The sequence below is a fragment of the Oncorhynchus clarkii genome, chromosome 3 (assembly GCF_045791955.1).
Source record: "Oncorhynchus clarkii lewisi isolate Uvic-CL-2024 chromosome 3, UVic_Ocla_1.0, whole genome shotgun sequence".
Lineage (NCBI taxonomy): Eukaryota > Metazoa > Chordata > Actinopteri > Salmoniformes > Salmonidae > Oncorhynchus > Oncorhynchus clarkii.
In genome coordinates this window covers 28,242,091-28,256,810 of record NC_092149.1, presented here as the reverse complement: position 1 = coordinate 28,256,810, position 14,720 = coordinate 28,242,091, and the positions used below count along the sequence as shown (strand labels likewise).

General features: G+C 44.2%; 1 protein-coding gene across 3 annotated transcripts; it reads left to right on the top strand.

Moving 5' to 3' along the window:
• Positions 1-2,857: 2,857 nt before the first annotated feature.
• On the top strand, positions 2,858-13,807 carry LOC139392345 (tropomodulin-4-like). 3 transcript variants are annotated; one of them, XM_071140286.1, is made up of 11 exons: positions 3,163-5,884; positions 7,348-7,456; positions 7,667-7,848; positions 8,361-8,517; positions 9,105-9,227; positions 11,852-11,944; positions 12,054-12,184; positions 12,337-12,444; positions 12,570-12,713; positions 12,963-13,107; positions 13,378-13,807. In XM_071140286.1, the coding sequence occupies exons 3-11, from the start codon at positions 7,741-7,743 to the stop codon at positions 13,398-13,400; spliced, it is 1,032 nt and encodes a 343-aa protein (XP_070996387.1). In that variant the 5' UTR covers positions 3,163-5,884; positions 7,348-7,456; positions 7,667-7,740; the 3' UTR covers positions 13,401-13,807. The 3 variants fall into 3 exon arrangements, with proteins under 3 accessions (XP_070996369.1, XP_070996387.1, XP_070996378.1); XM_071140268.1 differs by lacking the exon at positions 7,348-7,456 and having other exon boundaries at positions 2,858-3,182; XM_071140277.1 differs by having other exon boundaries at positions 3,174-7,456.
• The last annotated feature ends 913 nt before the right edge of the window (positions 13,808-14,720 follow it).

Sequence of the window (14,720 nt, the reverse complement as noted above, 5' to 3'; positions counted from 1 at the left end):
CTGTAATGCACAGCGTTGAGATTGCCTGCAATGACAACAAGCTGAGTCCAATGATGCTGTGACACACTGCCCCAGACAATGACGGACTCTCCACCTCCAAATCGATCCCACTCCAGAGTACAGGCCTTGGTGTAACGCTCATTCCTTCGATGATAAATGCGAATCTGACCATCACCCCTGGTGAGACAAAACTGCGACTCGTCAGTGAAGAACACTTTTTGTCAGTCCTGTCTGGTCCAGCGAGGGTGGGTTTGCGTCCATAGGCGACGTTGTTGCCAGTGATGTCTGGTGAGGACCTGCCTTACAACAGGCCTACAAGCCCTCCGTCTTTCAGCCTATTGCGGACAGTCTGAGCACTGATGGAGGGATTGTGCGTTCCTGGTGTAACTTGGGCAGTTGTTGTTACCATCCTGAACCTGTCCTGCAGATGTGATGTATCGATCCTGTGCAGGTGTTGTTACACATGGTCTGCCACTGCGAGGACGATCAGCTGTCCATGTTGTCTCCCTGTAGCGTTGTCTTAGGCGTCTCACAGTACAGACATTGCAATGTATCGCCCTGGCCACATCTGAGACACGTTCACGCAGATGACCAGGGACCCTGAGCATCTTTCTTTTGGTGTTTTTCAGAGTCAGTAGAAAGGCCTCTTTAGTGTCCTAAGTTTTCATAACTATGACCTTAAATGCCTACCGTCTGTAAGTGTCTTAAATGTTTATGATTCATTGAACAAGCATGGGGAACAGTGTTTTAACCCTTTACAATGAAGATCTGTGAAGTTATTTGGATTTTTATCTTTGAATGACAGGGTCCTGAAAAAGGGATGTGCTGAGTTTTTAAGACAGAGGCCCCCTGTTTAGCTCAGTCCTATTTCTGTCATCGAAAATAGGTTTCTACATTCAATTCACAGCCTTGAATGGGGAAGTGTGTACGTTCCTGTGTATGTGACTTCTCTTTTCTAGTTAGCAGGTAGTTGTGTGACGGTAATTCATGGGAAAAATACACCCACTTCTTATTCAAAGTGGTGGTCTTAGAGCCATTGGTTACTATTAAAACAGGAGGGGTTTCTTCTGTAATATATATATATATAAACAGAATTTCAGAAACCACTTCATTTGCTTAGGTCCCTGGGGATCGGGTGCGGTGTGAGTGTTTGAACGTCAGGGGAGAGCCCCATTCTACCAACTCTAGTGTAGTTTCCTGTTGACTGATAATAGCCCTGGCGTCTCTCTCTCTCTCTCTCTGTCTCTCCCTCTGTGTCTCTCTCTCTGTGTCTCTCTCTCTGTGTGTCTCTCTCTCTCTGTCTCTCTCTCTCTCTGTGTGTCTCTCTCTCTCTGTGTCTCTCTCTCTCTCTCTGTGTGTCTCTCTCTGTGTGTCTCTCTCTCCCTCTCTGTGTCTCTCTCTCTCTCTGTGTCTCTCTCTCTCTGTGTGTATCTCTGTGTGTCTCTCTCTCTGTGTATCTCTCTCTGTCTCTCTCTGTGTCTCTCGCTCTCTCTCTCTGGTTGGTTGGGGGGGGGGGGGGGGGGGGGGGTTGAGTGATGCCAATGTGCAAAACAAACCATGAGGTTTAGTTGAGTTTTACATTGAATGATCAAAACAGTATGTGATAAAGAGCCTCAAATGATCAAAAAACGTCAAAATGAAACCAAAGAGGGTGGAAAACACAACCTTGAAGCAAAACATCAGACTGATACTGTGATAAGACGTAGATCTTGGTAGCAGGTTGTTTGATTAAACTGCTCTAAGTCAACAAAGAAAATACTTGGAAACACCACCTTGACGACCTGGCACCTAGCTTTGGAGAAGGCAGTTTCCCTACATGTAATGATTGATTTAATTCAACAGTAAACCAACCTATTGTTCATTCAAAAAGGCAGAGAACTCTATGTCAAGCCACATATGTTGGGATCCTAGCAACCCGATACAACCCAAAAACATCATACTATCAGAAACAACCCCCAAATACAAGAAACTACCCATATTAACTCTTATAAGTCATGAATCATTAGGACACACTCAACTTTGAGTATGTGCTGCCACCGTGTGGGCATTTGTTAGACTGTCTCTTGCACCTGATATTAAACCTGCTGTACTGAATAGAGTTTATAGAGGCGCAATTAAATCTTACAGATGGGCCCAGGGCAGTTCTTGGTGCTTAGCACACAGTTCCTCACAGTGAAGAAAACACGCATCGACAAAGAGAATGAATCAAAGAAGTTGGGAGAAAGGATGGCAAGGAATATATCTACATAAGGGAAGAGATAAAGACTGTAGTGGCAGTTATTAGAACCCAGGTCTAAAATCCTTATCCTGTCCCTTAATCTCTTCCTAAAAATATCAACTGACGGTAACACTGACCCAAACCCAAACATGTAACCTGTTCACTTACGCTTAGGTAGCCAACCCCTTGAAACGCTCCTCCATGTCATGTTCTGTTTGTTTCAGGTCACTGGAAGTTCACAGTTTAGGTCACCCCAGTGTTGGTCAATTTGATGGACTCATCTGATGACCCTATTGGACAAGGAGGCCCCTCTGATACTCAAATCACATGTTGTCGCTAAATGTGGTAGCCGAGCATATTATTAAAGTGGAGTCTGGGCTGGAGATGTCGAGTAAAGGTACGATAGGAATTATGAATACCACAGAGTACCACTGTATACTGTCTTAACCTGATAAACTGTAGTTACAACTTTTGTCAGAGATTCAGAAAGCACCAGTAGATGTCACTGTTACCTACTACACTTGGTTGGCTCTCTATTAATTGAGGCACTGATTAGTACATTGGCATCACTCAAGCCCCTCCCTTCATGTCTCTCCCTCTCTCTCTCTCGCGCTCTCTCCCTCTCTCCCTCTCCCTCTGCTTAGTGATTCACAGTCACTCTTGCAAAGCCAGAGTAATAAAATGCTGACCTCTCAAAGTGCTGCCAGTATCCCTGTCTCAGCATAGAAGGCTGGACAGCAAGAGAAGAGAAGAGAGGGGAGGGGGAGAAGGGAGAGGAGAGGAGGGGAGAGGAGGGAAGGGGGAGATAGGAGGGGAGGGGGAGATAGGAGAAGGGAGTGGAGGGGAGGGGGGTATAGAAAAAAGAAAACCGGTGGGAGGGGATAGAAAAAAGAGAACCACCATTCTCAGGTTCCAACAGCAGGCTTTGCCTTGTAGAGGGCTCCAGCACTGCAACTCTGTGAAGGTAGGTGGGAGGCTGCTTCTCTCTCAACTGTGGGGATACCGTTGGCATGAGGGTGGCCCTTTCTTTAATCTCTCTCTCTCTGTGTCTGCTTGGGGCTAAGCTATACCCAATGTGCATGTGTCTGTGTGTGAGAGACTGTGTCAGGGACAGAAAAGTTAGGGAGACGAGTTTGTGAATATAGTTTGACAGCATTAGAATTGAACGACTTTATAGCAGGTTCATTTCATCCAACATTGGAATATGTTGGTATTGCTTGAATACTTCACTTTGACTGTAGAAGTTGGTGTGTTGGTCTTCTAATTGCCTTGGATTATTTTGGCCACGGCTTTGACAGTTGACAGTTGGGCATTTCCAATGGGAGTCCAGTGCTCTGATGAAGGTTGACTGACCGAAAGCTCAGCCACAATTAAATACATTTGCATCTGACTGGAAGTCTGCAGAGACGTTTTCCTGTTTCTCCTATGGGAGTCCAGTGAAACCCTAAGCTAAAGTATTGTCACTCAATTGAAGATCTTTTTCTGGTATGCTGGGGTTAAGTCATCTCATAGCTGTCCATCGCTCTACACTTTTGTGGTGTTGTCTCAGGGGATGGTAGATTTAAGGGGTCGTCCCTCAACCCCACTCCCAGCTAACTTCACTGCAGCACATGACGTTTGAATAGCTGTGTTGGCTGGATCAAGTCGTCTTTAGGGCCAGTTGCAGCTGATTTGTGCTAAAGTCTTTAAAACAGGCACAAAATGTGTGTATTCACCGTGGCTAACGATGTGGACTTACGGCAGTTTAGAGACGCATGGAGCTGAATTACAATGTCCTTGTATTGCTGTAAAGATATATTCCCACCTATTAGAGAGTTCTTACTCTTTTCTGAACAGTTGCTTGTACTTTAAAAGCAATTCTACTTGCATTCAGGCTATGAAAACTTCCATATTGATGTGTTGTCATCAAAACATTGTAGTTATGGTGAATGGCAAATACCATGGAAGCCAAGAACATATGTTCATACAATGTAGATGAGAACAGTTTCCTCAGCTAAATAAAAAATATGAGCATTAACATTTTTCAGGTACCTTTGCCTCTTTTTCCTCCCACAATTCAGTGGAACAACAACCCTTCCATGTTGGACAGTAGACGATATTCTCAGACAAGTTGCTTTAAGTCCTCCAAGTGGAACTCCAGTGTGGGGTGAATGGCGCAACCAAAGCCGGGAAAGATTTACACCGTTGGAAGTAGCTGACCTGTGAAGCTAAAATTAAGCTGCGGTTGATTTGGAATTTTACACAATAATGTGAAATATTTTGACCTGTCAAACGGAGGAATGACTCACTGCTTTGACACTTTGGGCCCTCTCTCTAATGATCTTTCCAGTATCACCCGAGTCATGTGGCTTGTCGGAACATTGTACGAACAGTCACTTTTGACTGTACAACAAGACAGTTGTTTTGTATGAGTTGTTGGAACTTTGTACCTCTCAGAGACTTGGACTTTGTAGGATATTAAACTTGGAGTGGACATCACCATACAGCTTGTGGACCCTTAATTTGGTCCCAAGGTTCCACAAGCTTTTAGTGGACCTGCACAGAGTAGCTGAGATTACAAAGTGGGAGTGAGCGTTGTCAGAACCAGATGACACTAGTGGAAAAAGCAGAGCCTCTCTAACACAACAGCGTGTGACATCATGGCCACCATGCCATGCAGTTGATGGGAAATTAACATAAAGCCATGATGAATATAAGTGGATGCACCAGTTTGGTGGTCCCCACTCCTCTCAACAGATGTGCTCCGAGTGGCTATCTGTGCAGCCAGGTGCACATTTTCTGAAGTTTTGATTGGCTGAACCAGAGGTCCCCCGGAGCGGCACAGGTCGCTGGGATTTTGCTAACCAACTCCTCAGATGGTTAGCGGCCACAACTAAGATAAAGATGCTTGAAGTGGTATGTGGTTAAGTAGTGTGTAGCGATTAAATAACTATCTTTACCAAGAGAATCTCTTAGCCAGGCATAACCCAGGTGCAGGGAATAGTTGAGATTCCAGATTGAAAGAAATGTCCAGCAGGCTTTGTCAGGTGACACTGTTCCCCTCAGATACTAGGTTGGTTGGTTCCCATAGGAACCCAATGAGAATACTATGAACCGGTGTGTGCCCACTACTTTCCAGTCTGACATCTCCCAGGAATATGAAACATGCTCATTAAATCCTGAAAGCTGTATGTTTAAAAGCCCATTAAAATCACATAATGAATCAAAACATGGCATTCTGCCTCTTGAACACTTATCAAGCACATTTGTCAGAAGGCTTTTTAAGGTTTCAGAACACTTGTTGTGCTGAAAGGGTATAGTCTCATTCATACACAGTAAAACTTCTGCACTTGGTAGTGTTGTATACTGAGGCAAGGATGTTGTAAAACTCCGAGCGATAGTTCATGCAGCCTAGTTATTCAAACAAACCTCGTGGGCTCAAGGGCTTTGGTGCAGTTGAATCAGGAGATTCATGTTTGGATGTTGCCCCGTTGTGTTACACCTGAATGTAGCTCGATGAAGTTGTACGTTTGTCCTCATCTGTCCATGCAAATGAGAAAAGGAGAAAGCCGTGCTGCTTTTGCATCCAGTCAAGTCCAAGTTGTTCCTGCAATGTTCAAGAGAACAAACAAAATGCCAATGCTTCTTGGCACTACGTCTTCATCAGGGAAAGATGGAAACTTAAAGGTACATACAGTTGTTTGCTCCATAATCACTTCCGTCTTTTTACACACTCAGCTGTTTGATCCAATGTTTGTGTCATTGGCTTAACACATTAGAGCTGCATTGTGCTGACGAGGTGTCCCCTCGTCAGCTGACGAGGTGTCCCCTCAGCACAATGCAGCACAAACATACATGGACACATGCCGTCGTCACACACAAAAACACTTCACACACTTGAAGTTATTATACACACCCTTTACAATATTTCTGTGGTAATGGCATGTTTTACTGTAAGTCTATGATAACTCACTAATTACAACATGGCAAAACACACGTACACACACGTACACACACGTACACACACGTACACACACGTACACACACACACACACACACACACACACACACACACACACACACAAAGGGTATTGTCATCCCCAGAGCATTACCTACAGGTAGACTAAGCATTCAATGAATGCAGTCTATTCGTTAGTCACAAGGTGTGTCGGTGTGTGTTTGCAATAAGTCACAAGATGTGTGTGTGGCCACTCTAATAACGTTTGACATTGTAACTTGATCTAGGGCTGCAAAGCACACCACTGTTACCTTTGCAGAAAGGAACAAGGTTAGACACCACAACAATCAGCTACTAATGGACTTGTTCAACACTCAGGACATTGATTTCCTATTGATGGATGAATGAGGTTTTCTGTTATTGACTTGGAGTGTTAAATTACCAATCATTGACTTGAGCTTGTCAGTAACCTTGAATAGCTCTCATAGAACTGTTTCGGTTTCAATGGTAGACTTGCGGTTCACATAAAGGTCCAATTTTGTGTTTTATTTACCACATAAGTGGTCAGGGTCAATTCTGAAAACATTTCCTAATAAGACTAATATGAAATGGAATGTGGATTTAAAATTGAAAACGTAAATGGCTTTGACCCTACACTTGATAGGTGCGTTACTCATACCTATGAGTCACCTGTTTTGCCAGAGGTATATACAGTATGATATTGTTGTTGTATTTATTCCACTGAGTGCCAAGGCTTTGTGTTTGTTTCATGGTTGAGCTCATCTCTCGCTTGAAACTGAACTCAGATCTGTGTTGTGTCTCTATCTGGGCTTGTCCACCGGTGGGTGTAGAGGGAATACGGGTGGGGCCGCTAGCGGGTGTCAGCCAGTGATAAATAAGGGAACGCATCCCTCTGCTCCGCTGTCCTCGCCTCTGTAACTCTAAACCCCTAGCTCACCACATTGGAACTAAGAATAGCAAAGAACCTGCACTCTCTCTCCCTCTCCTTCACGTTTTCTTTCCTTCTCCCTCGCTCTCTCCCTCTACCTTTTGAATCCATAGCTTCAGTTCTATAGGAGTGTGTTCATTTCAGTTCAGTTTCCGGAGGGAAAAGGAGTGCTCAGTTCAAATGTTGCAGTGTTTGTGCATTGTAGCCCAGTAGTGCTTATTTGTGCATTCATGTGTACCGCAGGGTTTCCTAGTGAAATATGTGTTGATCACTGGAAGTACAGTTATTATTACCATCATACCCTCATAGAGGCAACACTGTGGACTGGCAACAATAATACTCAATGGAGATCGTAAGTTGCTCACGAGACACAGTCCATGAAAATAGTTGGTGTGCTTAAGTCCTAGCTACCCAGGTTCTGTCACACTGGCTAGTCCTAACAGGACACCAACACATAGTATCCTTCACTGTTATTATCAGAGGTCATATCTGTCAAGAGCTGTCCAATCTATATCCCTGTCTCACAAGTGCATCCTCTCCTTTCTCTTGGCTCTCCCCACAGACAGTGCCCTGCTCTACCCCAGGGGTGTGTGGTGTGTTTGTGACCCTAGCTAAGAGCCCAGCCAGCCTGCAGACATGTCGAAAAGCGACCCCCGGGACATCGACGAGGATGCCATCCTCAAAGGGATGAGCCCTGAGGAGATAGAGGCGCTAGAGTGTGAGCTGCTGGAGATGGACCCCGAGGTACTGAGGGCCCCAGAGGGCCCCTGGTGACAAAAAAAGAGAATTCATTGTAGAAAAGATACCCCCAGCACACAATATATGGGCATGGGGGAAGCCTTTAGGACTCAAAGACTGAGGAATGCACAAGGCTCATTGTATAATAATAATAATAATAATAATATGCCATTTAGCAGACACTTTCCATCCAAACGCGACTTAGTCATCCATGCATACATTTTACATGTGGGTGGCCCTGGAACCGAACCCACAATCCTGGCGTGCCTTGTACAACAGATTCACTGATACACACAGAACACAATCCCCATGTTATCTTGTTCTCTGACATTGTAAGACTTACTTAGGAATTCCCTGGGGATTACGTAGCTTTATACTGTAGTCATAAATCGTATAAATCCATTTTCCAACATCTAAAAAAACACAGTCTCACACAACCAGTTACTAGAACCCCAGAGGATTCAGAACTCTTTGTACAATGTCCACATGCCCTCTGACCCCTACTGTTTCTGTCCCAGAATGCCATCCTGCCAGCCGGGTACCGCCAGCGTGACCAGACCAAGAAGAGCCCAACGGGGGCGTTTGACCGTGACGCCCTGCTGGATCACTTAGAGAAAACAGCTCTGGAGCACGAGGACAGAGATGACCTGGTGCCCTTTACTGGCGAGAAGAAAGGTACGGTACACTACACTACTGAACAACACTATTGACTCCACTACTCCACACTACACCGGGGGGGGCTCTTCCATGAGTGGCTTTTGGGTCCCGACCCACAGTTTCAGAACCACTGCTTTAAACTGAAAAACAATCCAATGTTTTGAACTTTATAAATAAGTAATGGTAAGTGATGACTTAAAAGTGTAATTTTAGCGGTTTGTGTAACATTGATATGGAAATGAGATGCATACAATTATACAATAGAAAATGGAGTTTATTGGAGTTTATTCACAAAGCCCATATAAACCAGGGTGTTCTTAGTGTTTTCAGAAACAATCCAAATCATTTTTTTTTACCACAACACAGACAAATCCACTGTAAGGGGCATATTACAATCATGGCAATTTTTATAGTCTCAAAGAATGTTATATGATACAAGATACTTACTGAGAGAACAAAGATTTTCCCCTCGATTGTACCAAAAAAACACGTGCTACACAGTCTGCTAATGACCCCTTGGATACTTGTTGCCCTGACAGTCCCTTTGTATGTGTGCCTTTCTCTCTCCTTCTCTCCTTCTTCTCTCTCTCTCTGTCCCTCACCAGGGAGAGCATTTGTTCCTAAGGAGGGCCATGGAAAGATCCCCGACCATGAGCAGATCACCCTGGAGCCTGAGCTGGAGGAGGCTCTGAAGAATGCCACAGACGCTGAGATGTGTGACATCGCAGGTGAGAATCTATCATTTTTAAAAACATTGTTTGTCATATAGCAGATGCTCTTGTCCAGAGCGACTTACAGGAGCATTTAGGGTTAAGTGCCTTACTCAAAGGCACATCATCAGATTTTTCACCTAGTCAGCTCAGGGATTCCAACCAGCTACCTTTCTGTTACCTGGCCCAACCGCTAGGCTACCTGCCGCCCTATCCCTCTGTGTCCTTACATTGTTTCAATGTGATGTTGCCCAATACTCCCAACCGCTAGGCTACCTGCCGCCCTATCCCTCTGTGTCCTTACATTGTTTCAATGTGATGTTGCCCAATACTCCCAGCTGGTAGATAGAACATTGTGGCCCCGCCCACCTTAGGGGAAAACAGCCCATGGTTACCTCATTGGCTCACAGCCAGCCCTGTGTATCGGAACCCAATTGTTTACAGTGACCTATTTTATTATTTTGTCATAGACCCACATTATTCCATTCCTCATTGATCCATAATATTATTGTTCCAGTGCTTCACAGACCCACTCCCACACATAGAGACATGCAGAGACATGGGATGTGGGACATGGCATGGGGGGGCTCCAATTCCATGCGCTCAGCAGCAACACGAAAATAAGCTGGCCAAGAGCCACCAAAAGAAGGAAGGAATGGAAAGAGGGATGGGGAGGGAGTCAAAGACTTGTCTGTTGGGTAAAGCTACTATATCAATTTATACCAAACAAGAGGCAACCTTGTTTTAAAGGTAATTAATTGAATCAACAAGTTTTCATTTTTTTTCATGTTTACCCCAATGGAGATGTCAAATGAGTTCAGTTCAGCTTGAACATGCGTTCAACAGATACTTTGGTCTCGTGCGGTCAACACTTACAGTACCAACCAGATTTGTTGGTTGTTTTTACACTCTCACTGTGCTTACTTCATAACAACGCATAACAAGGACTTCATCATTTACTGCATCTGTGCTCTCTGACATTGTTTTCAAAACAACAAAGTTATTTATGGTTCAATTTGATATAGGCGATTTTCACCCAAAAAACACACCGTACATTTTTTGTTTCCAAATGATATCTAATTCGATGAGAATCCTCTTTTAAGCTACACAACCATTTGAGACCATAACACCCTTATGCATATATAATTCAGAGTATGGCCCAGAACAAACACTGTTTATCACAATAGTTAAATCCCCCCGTCCGTATCCACCCACTGTGCAAGGGAGCCAGGCCTGCCTCAGTCCGAGGGGCAGGCCTCCTAACTGCTTTTCCTTTAATGGCAGAGCCACAGCCACAGAGCATAGGTGTCTGGAAAGTCACAGTGGGGGAGTTTGGGGAGTGGAACTGTATGTCCACATAGATTAGCCTGTCATTAACCCCCTCATTGAGAACAAAGTTTTGACCCTGGAGGGAGTCCAGATGAGGATTAAACTTTCGTTAGCCTCTGTCACTCTTTTGTTTAGGGCTGGATCTGAGTCCACAATAGCATAGCTGCCTGGCCGGCTCCACCAGCAGCAAGGGAGGGAGACCTCAGTCGGTAGAGATTTAATTAATACTTTTGACTCTTAATAATACTGATGGTATTTTGGGAATTGTTGTTATTATTGAGAGGCTGGGTTGTACTGTAAAGCTACTGTAGAGTCAAGCCGGGTGACATTGGCACATTTTGCACCAGACCAGCTGACTCTGGATACCTCTCTCCTCACAAGGCCTTCCCTCCTATAATTCCCAGCCTGCCCCAGATTGGAGCCCGGGGGCAGGGGCCGTTGGGGGTTTGCTGCCACAGCAGTTGGTGTGTAACACAGTTTGGTGGCGAGGGGCTGACTGTAATGAGACTGGGAGAGGCATTCAAAGTGCTGCCCTCTACTGGAGATTTGAGCAAAGAAACAGCAGCACCAGTCTATATTTTTAGGAGCCCATTGTTCTACATCCAACGTCCCATCTTGTCAAATTAGCAGTGCTGCGCTAACTCACCCGCATATTTGGAATTCAAAGTACTCGTCCCCAGGGCATGGTGTCAAACTGAACAATACAATGGCCTCTATGTCTATGTATGCATCTAAATGAGGGGCCGAATAACCATTCATTACGTGTTGGCACATTTTCAGTTAGAATAACATTGGGCTTGATGTGTCTGCATGGCTCACATTCATGTTTGGTGTCATAACGTCCTTAGGGCCTGGAGGCACTGAGATTAAAGACAGAGACTGCAGCTCTCTCTGTAAGAACTGAGGAAAGGCTACAATGTCCTTATCTGGTCAAGCAGACACAGAGTAGGCACGTGCATAACATGGTAAATACTGTACCTAGTATTTCTCATGATACAATGTACTGCACAGTGTTGGGTGTATACTGTAAACGTACAATTCAGTTGTTGAAATAGATACACCTCTCTACGTGAAGATATGTAGAGTATAATTGAGATTGGGAGACCTGCCTGTCAAAACAATGCCCTCATAAATAATTGCAGTCACATACACTCTCAGTTTAGTTATAATTAAGGCCTTGTGATTACTTACTGGGACAATAACATGCTAAAGGTCTCAGCTGACAGCTACCATTAATTATGTTGAACTGAGGAAATATTACTGGATGGTGAATGAGAGTTACAGATATATAAATCCATCCCATTTCTTTGCAGCTATTCTGGGAATGTACACACTGATGAGCAACAAGCAGTACTACGACGCCTTGGGCACCACTGGTACCATCGCCAACACAGAGGGCATCAACAGTACGTATGAAGAGGTTGACCAGCAGAGCAGAACATACCTACTACGTATTCTGTATATTACATGTTTAGGAAAGTCTTACACTAACCTGTGATACTCCTGTGCTTTCAGGTGTAGTAAAACCAGATGCATTCAAGGTCTTCCCAGACGAGCCCCCCAACCCCACAAACGTGGAGGAAACCCTTCAGCTGATCCAGAAAAACGACAGCAGCCTGTTTGATGTCAACCTCAACAACATCAAGGTGAAGCCAGTGGGCTTTAGATCCTATGGTTTGAACGTACACCGTGACCAATTCTACAATGGAGGATTAGATCCCTTTATGGTAGCGTGTAGCCTTGTGTGTTATGGCGTACTGAATCAGCATACAGTGATTGATGTCTGTCTGTCCTGTAGGACGTTCCCATCCCAACACTGAAAGAGATCTTTGAGGCGATGAAGGGCAACACCCACGTGGAGTATCTGAGCATTGCCGCTACCCGTAGCAACGACCCCGTGGCCTATGTGAGTACATCCTTCTCCCGCAGACAAGCCACAAAGATTCCTCATTTTCACATCCTTATTGTAATTTTCACCTGTTACTAATGAATGTGACTCTAGTAACATAAGTGTGGATGTGTGTGAACCAGGCTGTTGCTGAGATGCTCCAGGAGAATACCACTCTGCAGAGTCTTAACATCGAGTCTAACTTCATCACCTGCGAGGGCATGAATGCCATCGTCAAGGCCTTGGCCAACAACACCACACTGACCGAGATCAAGATCGACAACCAGGTCAGACACCCATACAGAAAGTATGCTGTAGTATGAATACATGCATTTGAATAGTGCTACATACTGTATGTAGGCTGTATAAACAACAGAATATAAAACAAATTCCTCATGAGTTCCTCAAGAAACACGAAAAGACTTTGGAGAGAGAAAAAACAATGATAAACTTATAACAAGACAATGCTATGATTGTATTGTGTGGTTATGGGGTTATTGAAGTCCTTTTCATCCTTTAACCCACCCCACTCCTAGAGACAGAAACTGGGGGACTCCTGTGAGATGGAGATTGCCACCATGTTGGAGAACAACTCCAGCATCGTAAAGATCGGCTACCACTTCACCCAGCAGGGGCCTCGGGCTAGAGCAGCCATCGCCATCACCAGGAACAACGACATAAGTGAGTGTCTGGAGAATGCATGCATACTGTCAATTATTGTATTTCAGTTGTGCGTCATCTGCCATGGTCAATGTTAAAGTGCTTGACATTCTTCCTGTTGGGGTTTTTGTGACGAGGCTGGCAATAATTCTGAGATAATGACAGATTACATTTCAGTTCATGTTTAGTTGTCCTAGGTGTTCTGCATGTTCTGAGGTATTTCAGCTTTCGGATGACCATTGATAATGTACTCTGGCTGACTCATATCGTTCCTTTTCTTTCTCTGTCCAGTTCGTCAACAGAGAGTAAGATGAGACGAGAGTGGAGCAACAAGATAGGCTCACGTCTTGAGAGCACAATCAACTCAGCCCCTTGGACCTAACAACTCTAAAAACGGCCATTGACAGCTTTGCGCTAGCTTTGTCAATGGGGCGCAACTAGCCTTTACAACCCCTCTGCGCCTCGTCACAAGTCCGGGTGTTCATTTCGATTTCTGTGTCCAAGCATTTTGTTTACCACAGCTTTTTGTAGACCATTGAATTCATCATAAAAGAATACATAGGTCACATCGTTGTAAAGTGTCATTTATGCTTCTAGAGTACGCCATGATAATACTCTGAAAATGGAGGTGATAAAACTCCTACATGGTAGTGGTGCTATATCTAGGAAAATAATATCTGTAAATACTTTTAATAAACGTTGAAATAATTCATTGTTTTAATGGGCTGAATGTGATATTTTTGCCATTTCAACATTCATAAAATCTATGGTTCAAAATTCAGAGCTGACACAAGGTACAAGATGCGAGCAGATACAAGAGTACGCTGTGTGCTCCGAGATCGTGAGAATCGTAACTATTCAATACCTCATTGAGCCCGCCGGATCCCCCCAAACCCCAACCTATTTTTACCCCCCTCTATTGGGTATGTAACCTAGTCCTCTGGGCTTGAGTTACCCTGCTCAGAATATACCAACTTTTAAAGGGTCTGAAGGGGAGGGGCACCCATATGCACCCAAGGAGATTCATGAACCCTCACCAAACAGCTGCTAACATCTGAGGATTTTCACAGCATTGGAGTGGCTCCATTTTCCATGTACACATTCATTTTATACCTGTATTAAGCAATGCGTTTTGATTATTATGCTCAATTTAAGCAACCTTCAGAATTTCTTGTAAAGAAATGGCACAGGGACCAGGCTTGTAGTGACTTAAGGTCAGTATTGCCATACCAGATGCTATTCCCGGGGTTATTTATTCCCCTTTGATCATTCAGCCACAGTAAAGTGCATGTGTATTTATAGTTATGTAGGGTACCATGCAAGGTATTTAGTGACTGACCTGGTATACAATTCTAAGTTAAGTGGTGCTTTATTTTACTCCCTTGTATCTGGGTTATTCAAACAGATATTGTTAGCAGTGGAGGACAATTGTTTTGTTTAGTCATCTGAAAGTACAAGTAACATGATAAAGTCAACGTGACTTATTGCATTGACAATTTAACTCCATAACATCATCAGCCTTGATGACACAAGACAGTTGAGCTCCTGTGTCGATGCAGTCAACAAACATTCCAAACTCCTTGTGGCAGTCACGCAATGAGCTCACAAATAATAATCAGGTACTCAGATTGCCA